The sequence below is a fragment of the Panthera uncia genome (genome assembly GCF_023721935.1).
Source record: "Panthera uncia isolate 11264 chromosome C1 unlocalized genomic scaffold, Puncia_PCG_1.0 HiC_scaffold_3, whole genome shotgun sequence".
Taxonomy (NCBI): domain Eukaryota; kingdom Metazoa; phylum Chordata; class Mammalia; order Carnivora; family Felidae; genus Panthera; species Panthera uncia.
This window is the reverse complement of record NW_026057584.1, coordinates 97,943,524-97,960,531: the sequence shown is the minus strand read 5'-3', so window position 1 is coordinate 97,960,531 and position 17,008 is coordinate 97,943,524. Positions and strand designations below refer to the sequence as shown.

The 17,008-nt window shown below is 34.7% G+C and overlaps 1 protein-coding gene across 1 annotated transcript in view; it reads right to left on the bottom strand.

Annotated features, from left to right (window-relative positions):
• The window catches only part of DPP10 (dipeptidyl peptidase like 10), a 331,482-nt gene that overhangs the window by 146,814 nt on the left and 167,660 nt on the right, over nt 1-17,008 (bottom strand). The window contains exons 3-4 of the mRNA XM_049615726.1: nt 14,402-14,454; nt 14,222-14,303 (exon numbers count right to left, since the gene is read on the bottom strand). Coding sequence (XP_049471683.1) covers nt 14,222-14,303; nt 14,402-14,454 — 135 coding nt within the window. The remainder of the gene's footprint in view (nt 1-14,221; nt 14,304-14,401; nt 14,455-17,008) is intronic.

Below are 17,008 nucleotides of genomic sequence, written 5' to 3'. Positions count from 1 at the left end.
TTTTTTTTTTTTTTTTTTTTTTTTTTTTTTTTTTTTTTTTTTTAGTAGGCTCCACACCAAGTGTGGAGCTCAATGCGGGGCTTGAACTCATGACCTGATCAAGATCTGAGCTGTTATCAAGTCGGACGCTTAACCAACTTAGCCACCCAGGCACCCCTCCATTTTGTCACCTTTGTCCCCAGTTGTATTTCGTATTTGTAGCAGAGGTAAAACCTCTTACCATTCTATATGATCACTGATAACACATACTTCAGACACAAGACATATACATTCTGTTTACCCACTATATATATATATATACACACACACACACACACACACATATATAGTGGATATATATATGGATATATATATATATAATTCAAGTATTTCAAGTATCTGTAGTGTATATATATATAAAGTACTTATAAATTTTTAAATTTACAACATATACATACATATATATATTTACTATATATATATATACATGTAAAACTTGTCAAAATTTTCTCTATTTTGAAAGTCCTTGAAGTGCCTGATTCTACATGCTGTGTTAAAGGTAATCCATTTTTTAAAAATACTTATTTATTTTGAGAGAGATACCATGTGCATGTGCGCAGAGAGAGAGGAAGAGAGAGAATACCAAGCAGGTTCTGTGCTGACAGTGCAGAGACTGACTTGGGGCCCAAACTCATGAAACATGAGATCATGACCTGAGCTAATCAAGGGTCAGACGCTTAACAGACCGAGCCACCCAGGTGTCCCTCAACTTTGTTTTAAAACTTTTTGTCATTTATAATAATTTTTAAAAATATTTCATTTAAAATATAAGAAATGCTCTGACAAAAATTAAATAATATAAAATGTCTCTCAAACTCCAGTTCTCTCAGGGGAGTATTCCTCTAAAGAGGACAACCCTGGTCACTTCTCAACACATATAATATAATATAATATAATATAATATAATATAATATAATATACAGTGCAGTATAATATAGTATAGTGTAAATTAATATAATAGTATAATTATAATTATGCATGATTTTATATTGAATAAACATTTTATAGTATATAATAATTTATAATATATAATCATAATATTACACTAAATAAATAATGTATGCAATATATTATAATTACAATATATTTTATATAATATATAATTATGTTACATTATATAATATAAAATACATATTATATAATATAATGAAATGTAATATATGATATATAAATATATGCATACATGTAACTATAATTAGATATATATTTAATAATATAAATAATATAAATGTGTAAAATAAATATTTAATATATAATATATCTTATAGCTATATGTATATAATATATGTAATAGGTGTTTTAATATTGAGAGCATACTGATTAATACTGTGGCCTTTTTTTACTGGATGGCATTGCATATCTGCACATGTAGAAGAATCATATTAATTTTAATGGCTTCTCAATATTTTATATTTATGCACCCTAAATTTTTACTGGTCTAATAATGATAACTTATTTAAATTGTTTCTAGTGTTTTATTTTGCTTTTTAAATTATAAACAGTGTTCCAGTGAATTTTCTTTTCATATATCTTTAGGCACATGTGGAATATATTTACAGGATGAAATCTACATTTGGAACTGCTAGATATCTAATACTGTATTTCTTTTGGACATATTCTTAGTCCAATAAAAATGTGTGTGTGTGTGTGTGTGTGTGTGTGTGTGTGTGATTTTTTTTAATTTAACTTTTTTGTGGTCCAAAATCATGCTGTGTATAATTCCCATTCTGGTACACTTATTGAAACTGTTTCATGGCCCATTGTGTGCACTTGTATATATTCCATGTATTCTGTAATTGCCGGGTACAGTGTTTTGTAAACGACAATGACATCATGTTGGTTGATTGTGTTGACCATATATTTTATATTGTTTCTGATGTTCTATCTACTTGTCCTATCTTGTACTGTAAGACAAGTGTTGAAATTACCAGCTAAAATTGTCAATTTGTGTTTCCCATAAGGTGGTAAAGTATATATTTGCTTTCAATCTTTTTCTGGCTCTGGGGAATTATTACTTTATGTCCCTTAGAGATTACAGTTTATGCTGTGGTTGACTAATAGTATCATAAAAGATTGAGTTTCTTTTCACATTTTCATTTCCTTTGTTGTTTTTAAGGACCAGAACAAGGGGAGAGCTCCTGAATGCACCATTTAAAGTTATTTCTGACAAGAAAAATCTTGCCATAATGCAGACAACCATTTCCATCAGTGAGTTCTTTTCTTGTCATTTAAATAAAACAAAGTAAGTCACTAGAATACTAAACTTTCATAATTGGGATCTTTTTTTCCCCTCAATATTAGGGGTTGTGTAGGATGGCTCACATCTTAAAATAACATTCTTATACTTTTATTTTTAAAGTTTCTACTTAGACCACTGATAGAATGTGCCTTGTTATCCTTGTAGGATAACCCTGTATGGTCAGAGTAAGAATAAGAGATATGCCAAACCCTGGTTGCAATGAAATAATAGATTTTAGTGATTATCATCTACATTGTTATTCTACTCCAATGACTTCTTAGCAGGAACTGTCTACAATGTTCAGTACATCGGGTTATGCATGACCTAAATTTATAGCTAAAAAATCTGCAACCCTGGAGCCTCCATGGTTCTCACACCAAAATTTATTATTAAATTTAATGTTAGGAGCAGCTTGAGAAAATAATTGCCAGAAAAATTGCTATTTTGTGGGAAAATGGGTAAAAAAAAGATATGGTCATTACATTTACCTCATTATTGCTAAATAACTCAAAACTGTTTAAACATAAGTTAAGGGAAATATAGTGAATTCTTATTAGAACTAGCAAACAAACAATAGTGATTCTTTCTGATATAAATCTGCTGGCATATTTTATTCTTCTGGCTTATTTGATTCTTTTTACCTTTTCACATTTGTCAGTAACATCTAAGTTACAGCTTTTTGTTATTAAAAATATAAACCAATCAATTAAAGCATGTGATTCCATATACATATATTCTGTTTCTTCTTACATTGAGAACTTCCTTATAGTCTAGAGGAATGCCTTTAAATAAAGGTCCTGGAATGTTCAGATGACCCTTGAATGTCAATGCATCTGAACTGTGTGGGTCCACTTATAATGTCGATTTTTTTTCGACAAATTCCCTACAGTACCATGAATGTATTTTCTCTTCCTTATAATTTTCTTAACAACATTTTGTTTTCTCTAGCTTACTTCATTGTAAGAGTACAGTACATAATGCATATAACATGCAATATATGTGTTAATTGATAAGGCTTCTGGTCAACAGTAGGCTCTTAGTAATTAAGTTTGGGGGAGGTCAAAAGTTACAGGTGGATTTCTGACTGCACGTGGGGTTGCCACCCCTAACCTCTGCACTGTTGTTCAAGGGTCTTGTGTAACTTCAACACTCAGCTTTCAGGTCACTTTCTCCAGGAAACTGCCCCATCACCTCAGAGAGGGCCCCCTGCAAGGTGAAGACCACATTGGAACCCTTCTGTTTCAGGTGTTCCAAGAGGTGGGAATCCCTACCTGTAGCTCTATTTTCTGTGAGGTCCTGGAATATAGAAATTGTGCCTTTTATATCCCTAGTGAGTTGCATGTTCATAACATATAGTTAGAACCTCTACAACATTTTATAACTCGTCTAGGTGAACCAAGGGGAGCACTTTAAATAGGGATGAAGTCTCCTCCTTTCCCCCAAAAGAAGTAAGTAAATTTCAGATGTCTCATTATTAATATTGGTACTTTCTATGATAAAGAATTGATTTCCGTTTGGTTTTTCTAAGTGTGGAATAAAACATTAAAAATATAACACAGGTAAAGTTTATCTCAAACAGCACTGAGTAGATTGATGATTTTCTTTTCTTTTCTTTTTTGTATAAGCCTGACAATATTTCTACTTCCCCTCAAAATCTCTAGGGCTGGCCTCAACTAGAAACTGTCAGCATTTAAATAACTTCTATTTTCTTTTTTTTTTTTAATTTTTTTTTAACGTTTATTTATTTTTGAGACAGAGAGAGACAGAGCATGAACAGGGGAGGGGCAGAGAGAGAGGGAGACACAGAATCCGAAACAGGCTCCAGGCTCTGAGCTGTCAGCACAGAGCCCGACGCGGGGCTCGAACTCACGGACTGTGAGATCATGACCTGAGCCGAAGTCGGACGCTCAACCGACCGACCCACCCAGGCGCCCCAAAATAACTTCTATTTTCACATGCTCACACAGGTTGCAACATCTTCCGTCAGCAGCTTCTCTTTTATTATTCTCAAGGGAAAATACATGCCTACAGCTCACTTTACAATTATACACGCTATGAGCATTACACAATTGGAGCACCTGCCTTCAGAGGGTTCACAGTCCCAGGCAGTCTGCAAGACCAAGTCAGCATATACTTACCAAGTGACTTCTTTTTTTTTTTTAATGTTTATTTATTTTTTGAGAGAGAGAGAGAGAGACAGAGTGTGAGTGGAGGAGGGACAGATAAAGAGGGAGACACAGAATTTGAAGCAGGTTCCAGGCTCCGAGCTATTAACACAGAACCTGGCACGGGGCTCGAACTCATGAACCAGGAGATCATGACCTGAGAGAAGTCGGACACTTAACCGAATGAACCAGTCAGGCGCTCCACCAAGTGATTTTTACTAAAGCCAGTACAGATAGCTTAAAAGCAGTAAGAGTACAACTAACAGTATGCAAGTTGCTCAGATTCTCCTTACACTGAAATATGCAACACTTTAGAGGAAATGTATGCTTATAGAGAATCAGAACTTTATTTTCTATTTCTTTGAAAAATCTCTGACTTTAGATAGAAAAGTCATAAATATACTATTTAAATACAAGGCACAAGCAGTCTACAGGAGTGCTTAATTGATATGTGGGTAGGTAATTTTTACAGCAATTGCAAGTTAATTTTCCTTTACAGTATATATGGTAATTGCATATTTCTTTTTCCTTTTCTATACATACACCTACACTGTAATGGTATTTTACTTGTATGAGAATGTATTTCCTGTCATATTTACATATGGTATGGTATTTTACTTGCATGAGAATGTATTTCCTGTCATATTTACATACCTACTATATTAATGTAAACATATACCTGAATATACTACAAATTTATCAGTCAAGATGTCTGGGACATTTTAAGGGTGTTTTTATTATTTTTGTTAAACCCAAGCAGTTATCCTATTATGGTTCACTGGATTCTTTCCAGTCTAATACTGAGTAAAGAAATTATATCAGCCTCTTGATACTTTCCTTATGTCAAATTTGAAGTGAGACCCGTTTGACTTTAGGTGTGCCTAGTACTAAATGTGCTAAGAGGAATTGCTTTTGTTTTCTGTAACAAAAAACAGGAACATTAAATTTTGTTACAGATAACATGAAAAAGGTAATATGTTTTCAGTCATCTCCACTAATGAAGATGAATGAGGTAAAAAAATGCTCAAAATTCATTTATATGGGAAATAATCATTGCAATAAATAGTTGAGGATGTTGAGGATGTAAATTTTCTGGTTTCAGGGTGTAGCAGTTTTCCTGTAGCAATTAATGTCCTAGCAATGACCATCGCACACACTACTGTGAAGTTCTGACTTGAACTAGAATTTGACTCTTATTGGCCCTTTCTTCATCTACTTGGGACACCTCGAATATGCTAGAACTTCAGGCCTAAGCCTTTCATCCCAAAATATACATGAAGTCAGCAGCAGGTGTGAGTGTGTGTGTCTGTGTGCATTTGTGGTGTGCATGGGTATATACATATGTATCTCTTATATACAGTATATTTGTATATGTTTATCATATATTTCCCAAACATGTGTTAATAATAATTAAAATAATTACTTTTATACTTAAAAAATTACTTAATGGAATGTCCAGTAAAAACATTTCAGTATTTACTAGGAAACATGAGATTTCGATGACATGTTTGAAAAATGCTACTTTAAACACCTCCCTTAAACCCATGAGGACTAAGGTCATACTAGAAAAGTCAAGGAAATGGTTCAAAATTTCCATTAATGAACTATTAAATGTAAACAATTACATCAAGGAAATTGAAAATTTCCTGGAGGCATGGAACCATTGCTAAACACTGAAGATTTTATTATAAATTTTAAAGCAATACTAGTAATAACAAAAATGCAGGTGATGGGAAAGGTTGTGACTTTGTACTTGTACTTGGAGAATTACCTAAAACATTACATTTTTCAATAATATAGGTAATAAAATATAGAAAAAGTAATTTCTCCAAATACCTAGATTGTGATGAGTAAAACACTGAATATTTTTAAAGATTAATGCCACTGGAAGGATGGGTGTAATGATTTTAGTTTAGCCTGAATAGATTGAAAAGATATTAGCAATATCAAAGAAGGAATCTATGTTATGTTAAATGTTCTCATCACACACAAAAAATAAATAGGGCAGTGGGAAACTTTTGGACTTGATGGATACATTTATGGTATTGAAAGTGATGATTGTTTCACAGGTATATACTTCTCTTCAGCTCAAGTTTTACACAAAATATGTACACTTTTTTGTTTGTATTCAATGCAAAGTGCAGCCATTTGTATGTATCAATCTTTATTTGTTCTCAATAAAGTGGCCTAAAAAATTGGGAGTCTAAAATGAGATTTAGGAATACACTTGTATATTAAGTGTAGAAATACATTGATAAATCATATTTGTATAACTTAATGTATGTGAATGAGTAGAAGACAATTTTTATTACTTGACTGTGATCAAGTTTTATATCTCAGTTAAATACTTGACATACTTATCTCTTAAATATATTATTTACCAAATCATTTCCAGATTATAGTAGCCTCTAAACTTAGCTCTCTGCCTCTAAACTCAATTACTTACAGTCTAACACAAACTCTTTGACCAGACCCAACCTTTCATGCATGACTACACTTCACATCATGCCATCCTCAAAACTCTTTGCTGTATCTGATCCTCCACACAAACCACTGTCAGCCTTTCATTAATTTCTTAATGCAACCAGATACTCATTAAATTTACATTTTGCCTTGGGCTAAAATGAGTTTTACATAGAAGAAGGAGGAAGAGGAGGGAAAGATGGAAAGAAAGAGACATAGAGGAAGGGAGGGCTTAGGTGAGAGGGAGGGAGGGAAATGTTTAACATATTCTGTATTCCATATGCTCTGGAAATGACTGGAAGTCAGTGGTGAAAGACAGCAATGTGAATAAATAAAATCTTAAATGATTTGAGATAAAATGGAAGAATGTTAGACTCCTGAGAAGCAAGCAATTCACTTAGCCTGTAGAAATTCGGGGGGGGGGGGGGTGGAATTATCAGAGAAGAGGAATATGTTAGCATTTTGCATTTTAGTATTTGACAAAGACATCTAATGAAAAGAAAACAATGAGGGGATACACCAAAGAGAATGATTCAAAGGTACAAACATTATGCGGGAGAGGACACTCAGAGGGTGTAATCATAATCACTCTCTGGAGATTACAGAGTTTTGGTTTACGTAGAGAAAAAAACCTGTGCTTCTGCTCTGCAGTGGAGTGGCAGGAGCCACAGGATGTGTCACCTTAGCTGCATCTTGTGTGTCATAGCAGTGACATTTTATCACCTGTGGGAGCTGTTAATAATCTGCATTTTTAACACATACCTCTGTGGATGCTGGATGGGTTAGAGTGGCCAGCGAGTGAAGAGGGATATTTATGTGAAAGACGATGATCTGAATTAAAGTGTGTTACTGTAGGAAAGGACAAGTGGGAATCAAATCAAGCGGTTACTATGCCATGATGGCTAATTTTATGTGTCAGCGTGGCTAGGTTACGGTGTCTGACTGCTTGGTCAAACACGTCTTGTAAAAGCAGTTTGTAGATGTGATTGACATTTACAATCAGTTGATTTTTAGAAAAGAATAATGTGAGTGGTCCTTATCCAATCAGTTGAAGGCTTTAACAGCAAAAAACAGGTTTCCTAAAGAAGGGCTCCTGCCTCAAGACTTCTGCTCAAGATTATAAAATGAACTCTCATCTGAGTTTTCAGCTTACCAGACTGCCCCATGGTTGCATGAGCTGATTCCTTAAAATCTTCTTCCCTTTACAGAGAATCCACATCCACATCCATGTATACATATAGTACACATATGTTTGGTATACATGTTTTGGGACCCTTCATTTTGTTTTATAACCGCTATAGTAGTCTACTCACAACCTGCTCTAAATGTTGTTTAGAGTGTACATGTTGTATGTGTCAATAATGTTGTATTGTGTAAGTTTTGTTTCTTTTTTTCCCCACAGAGTTTACCACCTGCAAAATGCCCCCATCTCACTGGTGCTGAAAAATTTTCCCTTTGATTCTAATTCAGACCCTCTTTATCTATAAATTATATCAACCTCTTACCTCTCTTCTCTACAACCAGGGATTTCTTTCATAGCAAATAAAATTAAAAACTGAGATTTAAGGATGGGAAGTTAATTGTCCTTAGTTTATAAACACTACAGGCCTCTTTAATTAATTTAATGCAAAACTAATTAAAGTATTATAATGACTCATCTAATAAAATCATATTGCCAAGTTTGCTGATGGCTTCAAATATTGACAAAGCCTGTCATACTCACATGAAATGGACAATTGGCCATTTGTAGAGATGCATCCTTTAATTTATATTGAATCTATGTTTACATGCACATCAAGGATAACCTTGACAAATACGGACTTTATCCCAAAACTTACCCAAAGGATTTTGGGATATGCCATGCCAAAGAACTTAGACTTCATTCTCCTCAAAACTAGTGAAACAAAAATTCCCAAACAAGTTAAAATTCAAGTGACAAAGATACTTTTAAAAATCATTTTAGGGGTGTCTGGGTGGCTTAGTCAATAAAGCATCCAGTTTTGGCTCAGGTCATGATCTCATGATTTGTGAGTTCGAGCCCCACAGGCATCAGGCTCTCTGCTCTCAGCTCAGAGCCCACTTCAGATCCTCTGTCCCCCTCTTTCTCTCTGCCCCTCTTCTGCTAATTCTCTCTCTCTCTCTCTCTCTCTCTCCCAAAATAAATAAATAAACCTAAAAAATCTTTTTTAAAAAATAGTAAAAATTAACCTCTAAAATACTATATGCAAGATATTATTCAATGTGCTTTATTGCTTATATGTTAAACACCAGACTAGCACTATTGGTGAAGTACCACTACTCTCACCGTTTTATTATTTTTAATTTAATTTAATTTATTTATTTTTTTAATATGAAATTTATTGTCAAATTGATTTCCATACGACACCAGTGCTCATCCCAGCAGGTGTCCTCCTCAATACCCATCACCCACCCTCCCCTCCCTCCCACCCCCGCATCAATCCTCAGTTTGTTCTCAGTTTTTAAGAGTCTTTCATGGTTTGGCTCCCTCCCTCTCTAACTTTTTTTTTTCCTTCCCCTCTGCCATGGACTTCTGTTAAGTTTCTCAGGATCCACATAAGAGTGAAAACATAGGGTATCTGTCTTTCTCTGTATGACTTATTTCACTTAACATAACACTCTCCAGTTCCCCACCATTTTAAAGATAAGGAGAGTAAGGCATACAGAAATTAAGTAATATTCTTAAGGTCAACATTTAGTAAGAAATGGACCCAGGAATTAACCACCTAAAAAACGACTCCCATGAGAGGATCTATGATTTTTATAAATTTTTTGTCCTTTTTATTATTTTCTCAACTATACTGAAAAACAATCCATAACAAGTAGGAAGCATTAAAGAAAATGCCAGCAATTAATACAACTTCCCTGAGGGTGTCAAACTATTACTTTGGCACTAATATTAGTACCTCTAAGGCTAGGAGAATGAGAGTTATATAAAACTCATGAAAGTTTCAAAGATTTTCTGAAGGACTCTCCAGTGAGAAAAACATGAAATTGTCTTGGGATTTTAGTTTCTGGAAATTTCTGTGTTTGGAATTTGCCTTTGGCCTAATGGACCAGCTCTCTTATTGACATCATCAGAGTAAAACAGGTAAAACTAGAGTGACTACCCATTTTTTGCTGCTCACTCACCACAGTCCTACACTGATTCCTGCCTTCTCTGAATCCAATCTGGCATCTCCATATCTAGCATACCCTAGGCAGTTTCTGCTGCCACTTTTTAGGAATATCGTAATGGAATGGATCTAAGACAGATCTATATATGTATACTAAATACACTGTTACAAAAATTTTTGAATATGAAAAATATAAAGGCAAGCATGATGTTTATAATTCACTGCATTTTAAATTACTAGCTTGTTTCCTTCATAATTATTTAATCAATCATTCAACCATTCAGTGTGGATATCACAGTGAATACAGTGTCATATAGGATTTCTTTGTGAAATACAAGTGTAAAGATGTTTAAGCAGCTTCTAATGTCTGGCAACTTTGTGTATGCTTCTTTCAATATTTCTGGTAAACCTTTGTTTTCCCAAAGTCTTCTTTGTCTGAGATCCTAAAGCCATGTTAAACATGTAGGGGACTAAAGACCAGGGATAAGGGGTGCCTGGGTGGCTCAGTTGGTTAAGCATCAAACTCTTGATTTTGGCTCAGGTCACAATCTCACAGTTCATGAGTTTGAGCCCCATGTCAGGCTTTACGCTGACAACAAAAAAACTGCTTGGGATTCTCTTTCTCTCTCTCTGACCCTCCTCCCTTGCTTATGCTCTCTCTCTCTCTCTCTCTCTCTCTCTCTCTCAAAATAAATATCCTTTCAAAAAAATTATTGGGAATCCTGGGTGGCTATGTCAGTTGGGCATCCGGCTTCAGCTCAGGTCATGATCTCGTGGTCTGTGGGATGGAGCCTGGCGTCGGGTTCTGTGTGGACAACTCAGAGCCTGGAGCCTGCTTCGGATTCTGTGTCTCCCTCCCTCTTTCTGCCCCTCGCCTGCTCATGCTCTGTTTCTCTCAAAAATATATAAACGTTAAAAAATTTTTTAAATAAAAAATTATTTTACTGTTGATTTTTTCTATGTTGAAAATAGTTTCCTTTTTTTAATATTCCATCAAACAACTAGTTTACATGTTTAAGGAACACATCCACCAAGATACAATGAAAGTTCTTTCTGCATATGAAAAATGTATTTCTTACTCTAAAACAGTCATCTACTGCACAGTTGACTCTGGAAATATTTCAGAGTGGATAACTATAGAAGAAAGAAAAGAAAAAACAAAAGAAAAGAAAAAAAGAAGGAAGGAAAGAAGGAAGAGAGGAAGGAAGGAAGGAAGGAAGGAAAGAAAAGAAAGAAAGAAAGAAAGAAAGAAAGAAAGAAAGAAAGAAAGAGGGAGAGAGGGAGGGAGGGAGGGAGGAAGAAAGAAACAACAAAAAAAAAAAAAAGAAAAGAAGAAAATCTGCTAAGGCAATTAACTCTACAACCCTTTTCAACCTCTCATGCTCCCCCTTCTTTATTCCAGTCATTCTGAAAATATTTTTAAAAATAATTTCATTCTTTTTTAAAACTATAATACTTAAAAATATATTATGTAGCATAATATATATATTATGGATATATAAAAATATATCATATTCCATGAACAAAGCCAACAAGCATGGTCAAAGGTCCTCACTTTTCTGCTGATGAAAATGAGGTACCAAGAGGAAAAAAGACTTGGCCAAGATCACATGGCCAATCACTAGCAGAGGTTCTATCACAGGTATATTCAATTCTAGAATATTTTAGGTGGAGAAGCTTTTCTAATGAACAGAAGCACTATTTAATAGCAATATATTATTCTACAGCCTTCTTGAGATGTGACATATCTTGTACTACCTCCCTATCTCACCAATCATCCTATAAAAGTATTTCTTAGATTTATAAAATGAAATAAAAATAATAATGTATACCTCACTAGGGGAATATTTAGATTTCCCAAATTAATTATCATAATGAGATGATGATGCAGACATTTCTGTTTTATAATGAGGAATTTGAGGCCCATAGGCAATAAGAAACACACCTTAGCCCACCCAGCCGTTGTTGAAGCAACAATTAAAAAAAAAAAAATCTAGAGGATTCTAACTTCCCTTCATGGACTCTCCTAAAAGTCAGAGTTAGGGTTGGTCAATCAGAACCATTAAAGGCAAGTAGAATACCATATTGATAAGAGTATCAACAATTCCATCCTGAAAGATTTATTTAACATTTAAACTGCCTCACTCTAAAATCATAGTTTAAATTACATAATGCAAAACTGATAGCATGCTAAAGTAAAAGACCACACCCACTATCACCAGCAAAGAAATAAAAGTCTTAAAAATGTAATTATCAAGACAGATCTAATATGCATATATTAAACACCACACCTATCACATGAAAACGTAAGTTTATTATAAGGTAAAAATCAAGTCTTATAAACTTCAAAGTTTATAAACTAGATAATAGATAAAGTTTATTACAAAGATGTTTATGAACTCCATATATAGTTTTAAAACTAATTCTACATTTCTGTAAACTTAAAAACAAAGATCAAAATAGCCGATGTGAAAAGAAGAACATACATGAACACTGAAATAATATTCAAATTAAATACTAATAAAAATATTATCAACTTGCTGGATGAAGGTAAAGCAAAATTTAGAGAAAATATAGAATCAGTGTTTCTGTATTAGAAAAGAAAAATAAAATACTAACATTATAATAGAAAGGACTGTATAAATTTAAAATTTGGCCTTTGAGAAGACATATGTGAAGTTTACAAATATCAAAGTTGATCATGAAAAGAAGAAAGTACTTCTAAATAACATAGGAAAAGAAAAAAGTACAAAATACAAAGATTAAAAAAATATTGTAAAAAGGGATAAAAACATTATGCTAACCAGTGGAAGTTTAGGTGAGATGGATTTTTAGAAATGTATAAATAATTGGAGCGCCTGCGTGGCTCAGTTGGTTGAGCGTCCGACTTTGGCTCAGGTCATGATCTGGCGGTCTGTGGGTTCGAGCCCCGCGTCGGGCTCTGTGCTGTCAGCTCAGAGCCTGGAGCCTGTTTCAGATTCTGTGTCTCCCTCTCTCTCTGCCCCTCCCCCACTCATGCTCTGTCTCTGTCTCAGAAATAAATAAACATTAAAAATTTTTTTGATTAAAAAAAAGAAATGTATAAATTATGAAACTAATTTTAAAAATGCAAGACTTAATTTTATTACCATAATAGGATGAGTTCTTAAAAATCTCTCCCATACACACACAAATACCACACCAAACCTAGCCACATTCATAGGGTAAGTAGAGCACGCACATCTTAATAAGACAGAAAGCATAAAAATTGGAATGGAAGAAGCAATAATGTCATTATTAAGAAACAATACGATAATATGGAAAAAGAAGGCATTGGTGAGAATATAGTACCAACGGGAATTCTCAAAGTGTCGCTGGTCTGCATATAAATATGCAAGCAATTTAGAAGTCAGTTTGGCAGCATGTACTACATTTGAGCATTCACATGCCATATAACCAAGCAATACCACTTCCTGAGCAATATCCCCTTAAGGTCTTTATACTTTCACCATAAGACATGGACAAAAATAGTGTTGCTCAAACTGCTTTTATGCATCAGTAATGGTCTTTTTGAGTTGGTGATAATTTCAAAATCTAATATGACAAGAAATCTTCCCCTAACAAACCAGTGTCAAGTGTAGACTTCCGTCTTAAATTTTTACTCTGAATAATGCATTAAGAATAAACAAACGACGATGGGGCACCTGGGTGGCTCAGTCACTTAAGCATCTGACTTCAACTCAGGTCATGATCTCGCAGTTTGTGGGTTTGAGCCCTGCGTCAGGCTCTGTGCTGAAATCTCAGAGCCTGGAGCCTGCTTCTGATTCTGTGTCTCCCTCTTTCTGCCCCCACCCCCACTCATGCTTGTCTCTATCTCTCAGAAATAAACAACAAAATTTTAAAGAAAGAATAAATAAACTTGACAATGTTATGTAACGGAAATTCCACAGAACTAGACCTCGGTATTCTTGGATCTCTTTTAGGTTCCATGATTTATAAACTTTTTTCTTTTTTAATTAATTAATAAAATAATACCTGTATTATTTCATATATTCTTAAATTGGAATACCAGATGGAAGATGGAAGGTAAATAGAAAACATCAAGTATAACAGGACAGTTTGCAAAAGGAAGTGGCTTCTGTAAACGTTTTCTACGGGGCCATGGCTGACAGTGTTTGGTGAATACCGATGCCTGTGCTTACCAGCTGCTGGCCTTGGACACCCCAGGCTGCATACTGCAAGACGGAGTCCTCTACTTCTGGAGGATTTAACTCCCAAACTTCCCTTGAAAAAAGGTAAATATTTTTACATGAACAAATTGACATTTACACCAATAATTTAGTTGGACAACTGCTAATGAAGACCAGAATCAAAGAACTTACCTTGTGTGTATGTTGTAAATCACATATGAAGCAGTATAGGAATAATGAAAAATCTGAAATTAAAAGAAAAAAAGAGTTATGGACCCTAGGTTGCAATAAAAGCTCTATCTTAAGGTGCAGATATGTTCTTAATAAAATCCGGGAAGTCCAAGAATTGATTTTAGAGAGAAATCAAATGTGAACTGTTCCAGTTCTGAGCCCTACTCCAGAAGCCTCATGACTCCTCTGACTGTCCTTCCAACCCCTTATTCAACCTAGTCCATACTTAATATAATTGTGATTATATTGCTGTCTTGTTTAAAATACCAAATGATTCCTCATTGCCTATAAAATAAAGTTCAAGCTTCAATGATGTTCAAGGCTTTTGGTACTTTGGTTTCTACAAACTTTTCCAGCTTTACCATCCACTACTTCCCTTTACCTAGTCTCTGCTTCAATCACATTAGACACATTCCTGCTGTATATCCTGAACTTTTTCTTTTTTTCCCCCTGCTAGGACATCTTCGGGGAAAACTTATATTGTTACTTTCTTTTTTCAGCACATAATTATAAAAGCCTCTTTTATTCCAGTACTGGATGTACACTGCACAAATATTATAATATTGTCAATTAAAACTCCCTAGAAGTCAAATTGCTATTTCTTCCTTTTGCAATAATAGCTTCAATTAAACATGATTGGCCACATATTTTGGTAAGACAATACTAGCATTGTCTATTTGCATTAAAATCACAATTCTTCCACCATTTATTATAGTATTGTGTTTTATAATGAAGCTTTATTCTCCCATTCCTTTTAAAATAACTATTAAATCTAAGATTGCCTTTGCTGTAGAGTTGCAGAAGCAAAAATAACTTTTCCTGGTTGCTATTTTGGCATTCACACTTTATACTATAAAATTCCATATTTGACTACAAATTTTAAACCTTGAATTTACTACGAGAGCTGACCAAAAGATAAGAAATGTGACCACCTCTATAAACATTTTTTCCCCATCTCAGAAAGTTCTGTTGCCAAAGCAAACTGCCAAGTGAGCACTTTGTCTTCCAAGCAGACAAATGTGTCAATGACGTTATGGGTAAAAGGAGTTCGTCTCTTCATCCTGCCTGTTAATTAGCCAACACACTCTAGCTGAATTCTAGGTTCACAGGCATCTTGAGAGAAAGAGTTCCTGGGCATTAGTGTTTTAGTCAAAGGAGGCCAAAACAGCCAAGACAAAACCAGATATAACCACTGAATTTTGCTCTCTTTCTGTAATTCTTATTACAGACTTTGCTGACTCTTCTCAATGCATGAATCAAACGGTTTCCAAATGATGTCCTCCAAATGATGTACTTTGTAAAGGGGGATATATAAACCCACTTTTTGCTTCATAGTTCTTAGCCCAGTACAACATTTTCCCCCATAGTTCATGCGTTGAGGTGGAAGTCCACAATAAAATTAACCTTAACTTGTCTTCAGACTCACAGCAAGCTGAAGTAACCAATTGCGGGGTTTCACCTCTTTTACAGGTGTCTCACAAAGCCAGTAGTCTGCCGTCTACAGATAACTAGAAACTAACCATTTATTCCTAGTTTAGGGCTTTCCTCTGAGTCCACTTGTCTTTGGAGTGTGTGTGTGTGTGTGTGTGTGTGTGTGTGTGTACTTCCAGCAGATCTCAAACACTTCCTGTTTTATAACTTTCCATAATTAAAATAGTACTCGATGCCCACAATAGAATATAATAAGTATAAAGTAGGAAGGATCTTGAACAGGGTTAGAGGTAGAAGTTTCCTTTCATACATTTGTTTGCATAGTGCTGCAGAGATTTCAAAAGGGGGATTTTTCAAAGAGAATTTGATTTAGCTTTACTGAACATCTTTATTAAGGTGCACTGGTCTAACACTGTGTTAATCTGCATTTCTCTCTCTCTCTCTCCCAATCTTTCTCTCTCCTTCTCCCTCCTACTCCATGGATAGGATGTCTATTGTTTTTATCATTTTCTCATTTCCTTTTATCCCAAATTCCTCTTCTACATTAGCTACGTAGGTTTTATTGCAGGATGAGAGGATAAAGATCGAGTCACGAAGGTTAGGAACAGTCTTTTTCCTGTAATGATTGGCTGCTGCATAATGAGAGCCAAAGTGAACGTCTGATGAGATCCTTGGGGAGAAAGATATTTCACAGCCCTAAATCACATATTCATCGCATCTCTGCAAATGATGTTCCACTGCCTGTTAGAGAGTGTGAAGGGTTATGGCAAAGGTAGTGGGAGTGGGGCAAACTTAAGAAATACTATGTAACAACTTGATCAAAGCTTACTTCTGGAAACTAGCCTTGCGATGTCCAATTATTAAATCTCATGATGCCAAAGATTTTGGGAGGAACAGAAAGCTTCATAAGATCCTGCAATCCAGTCTCATCCCTATTTTTCTACATTACTTTGGAACCTCAAGAAGAGGTTGATTACTAAGTGTTCATTGCTAAGGGTAGGATAATTGGTTCTCCTTATTTGCTGTAGTTTTGTGCTGTAAGTCATCGCAAACACTGAATTAGCAAATACAGAACCATCGCCTCCTAGAAGAAATACACAGCTAGTTTCCTATGAGTCTCTGGTCACAACATTTCTA